Genomic DNA, 3,181 nt, shown 5'->3' with positions numbered 1-3,181 from the left:
CTCTCTCTTTCTCTCTCTCTGTGTGTGTGTGTGTGTGTGTGTGTGTGTGTGTGTGTGTGTGTGTGTGCGTGTTGGGTGTGTGTTGCGTGTGCGCGCCTTGCGTGTGCGCACGCGTGCGTGCATATTCATATGGGGCTTGGGGTCACTGGAGCACAGAATAGCAATGTTATGTGGGCCAAGAAGTTTAATTTTAATCATCTATCCAATAGAAACTGGTTCCTTATTAAAGGTACCGGCAAGTAATAAATGCCCCTCCTCTTGACAACTGTTCTCGGCTCACGGGCTCATGGGCTTGAAAAGGTTGGTTACCAATTACCATGTATGTGACCCTCCCATAAAAGCAGCATTCATTCTATACTATAGAATGAATGGTGATTTCATTCATTAAATTCAACCATAGTAAAATGTTGATTCAATCATGGCATCGTTTTAACGTGATCACCACCAGATTTATGAACAGTTTCCACATGGCTGCTACCATCAGATTGTTCTGAACGCTGGCCGTTGCCTTGCTGTCCTGAGAAGTCCATAGTCTCGTGTTGCCAGACTGTTGCCTCTCGCAATTTTCATTGTCTGGCTACATAACGTGAGACTATGATATGATGAGAAGAGATTGATAAGTGGGGCAGAGACCACATGGAATCGGAAACAAAAACAATCAATCGCACCTACTGACAGACACAAGTCAGTCAAGTTCATACAACAAGTAATTTTGGAATGTAATCCTAGGAGAATGATTATTGATTGCAGTCTCCTCTCCATCCTCATTCTTGGTTTCTCTCAACAAGGCTGGAGGGGGATTACTTTGGCAGTCCAGTGATGGGGAGGTATTCTCTACTGGCAGGTCATCTTCATCAATCTCATTTTCCTCAGCTGGTATATTGTCACCTGTTCCCAGCGACATGCTGCCATCTTTAGTTTGGCTGCTGTGGTCTGTGACCAATGCCATGGCAGACACAGCTAATGCCATTTGTTTTGTGTCACTTGGTATCTGTGTTATAAGTGAGGCCTTTGTTTCCACCTTATTCGTCTTACCATTTGGATAATCATTTTCTGCTGTGACCACAGTCTTTTCATTGATCTCTGAAGTCTTCACATAAGCATTTGAATGGTAATAATTGTCATTGCAGGGGGTAGGGATACTCTCATAATCAACAGCGAGTCCCTCTTCAGTAGATGGGCCTATATGATGGACAGTACCATCGTCTTGGCAAACTGTACCGCAGGCGTCTTTACATTGTGCTGCTTGGACACAAATCTTTCCATCTTTCTCTTTGCTTTCCACAATTCCCTCATGGTCCCCTATAACCTTGTCTTCATCAGTTTTCACGTGAGCATTTGGCTCAGAAGAATAATAATTTTCATTGCAGAGTGCAGAGATGTTGCCATTATCAACAGTGATTCCCTCTTCAGGAGACAGGCCTGTATGATGGATAGTACTGTCCCCTTGGTAAACAGTACAGCAGGCATCTTTGTATTGTGCTGCTTGGTCAGAATGGTCACATATCTTGCATTCTCTCACTTTTCCTTCCACAATTTCCCTTTGCTTCCCTTTACCATTGTCTTCATCTTTCTCACATTCTTGCTCCTTCCATTTCTCCTCCACTCCACTTACCTCTGCCTCAAACTCCTCCTCATCTTTATCATTATGACAAAAATGTAAAGCTTCTCTGGAAGGCAAAACAGGCAATGTGATGGTGAGCTGTCCTTTCTGTTTGTTGAACTTGGCATAGCCTTTATCCTCATCCACAGGGTATGCTAAAGGAAGCTCCAGTCTATAGGCTGGTTTGCTGGACTCCAACAGTAGGGTTCTACTCTTTATCTCCAGGTTAGCATCACTGGCTGACTTAAGTAGGGGCACGTCAACAGTGACAACTATCTCCTTGGGTCTTGAGCTTTGGGCTGAGTCGGAACATCGGAAGTCCTGCAGATCAATTAAGGATCTGTATTTTAATGTGTAGATCGGTGCCGTCACCTCCTTGGGTGTCTGTGGTTGCACTGGTTGGATGTGGAGAGTCTTGGCTTTGGTGTCATTGTTGGTTTTTGCTGTGGGGGCCTCTGTTGACTCGGTTGTTGCTGGGTTCTTTTCAGGGTATGGGAAAGCAAGAGTGTTGGACTGTGTTGGAGGCTCTTTGGATATAAAGCCAGAAATGGGTTTTCGAATGATACAAGGATGAGGACTACCTTTGTACTTGATGTTCAACTCTCTCACATTATTTTCATCAAGAGTCACTTTAAAAGCATCTTGGATTCCTTGAATGGCTGTGTTGTCCACCATACTCATAAACCGTTTGTCTTTGTTAGCGAGGTGAATACTGTCAGGATGGAACACAACATCATAGATCATGAACTTGTTTCCCTTTCGATCTCTCTCTTGTCTTCCAGGGGCTAAGCTGTGGGACAGAGACCAATGCTGGCCCCTCCTGCCATCCTCTGTCACTCCCCTTTTGAATTCAGGCTTTGCAATTTCTTTGCTGCTACAGATGTTGATGAAGCACTTCTGACTGCCATTGAGACTCGTCCTGAGAACCCTAAATGGTTCAACATGGATAAAATGTATGTCATTTCCTCTCCCCTGTTCCAACTGTTTTATTTCTTCTTCATATCTTTTCTTTTTATTGGGGTCCGATAACTCTCTAGCATAATCAAATAGCATTTCTCTGAACTTTTCATCTCTGAAAGCTTGTGTGAATGTCTTGATTTCATCCTCTGTCACATTAAGTTCTTTTGTGATTTTCTTGATTCCGTCCTCTGTCACATTAAGTTCTTTTTTATGTTCTCCGAACTCCATGATGATGGCAATGGGGAAGTAGAAAAACTACGTTATCAACCAAACATGCGATGAAATTAGGCAAATGTGAACTAAATAGAGCTTATATTTATACAAGTTTCAAAGTAATAATTCAATGGTATTATTAAGTGGTTTTATATTGGTTGATGTCGGTGATGTCACAAATTAGTTCTGGCCTTGCATTATGATTGGGTGATTCGATCGTGTATTATTCAAAACACCATTCCTGTCATTTGCAAACACGTTCCTGTCTTTGCAAAAGCGCACCTTTTTTACCTTGCCTATTAGCAATGGCTGCAAAGCCCCAGTGAGGCTCTCCAACGTTGAGGCGCTCGGCCCTAGTGGTAAGAGCGGGGACTGCAGGCCGACCTGTGGAGTTATGAAGTTTGC

General features: G+C 43.3%; 1 protein-coding gene across 1 annotated transcript; it reads right to left on the bottom strand.

Annotated features, from left to right (window-relative positions):
- Window positions 1-125: 125 nt before the first annotated feature.
- LOC308315093 (protein kintoun-like) lies at window positions 126-2,791 on the bottom strand (the record flags this gene model as incomplete). Its single annotated transcript, XM_080762922.1, has 2 exons — window positions 126-145; window positions 1,558-2,791. 2 exons carry the CDS (start codon window positions 2,789-2,791, stop codon window positions 126-128), a joined length of 1,254 nt encoding a protein of 417 aa, XP_080619048.1.
- Window positions 2,792-3,181: the final 390 nt, after the last annotated feature.

This window comes from Protomyctophum bolini (genome assembly GCF_963924005.1).
Source record: "Protomyctophum bolini genome assembly, chromosome: 5".
Taxonomy (NCBI): Eukaryota; Metazoa; Chordata; class Actinopteri; order Myctophiformes; family Myctophidae; genus Protomyctophum; species Protomyctophum bolini.
This window is presented reverse-complemented; position numbering and strand designations above follow the sequence as displayed.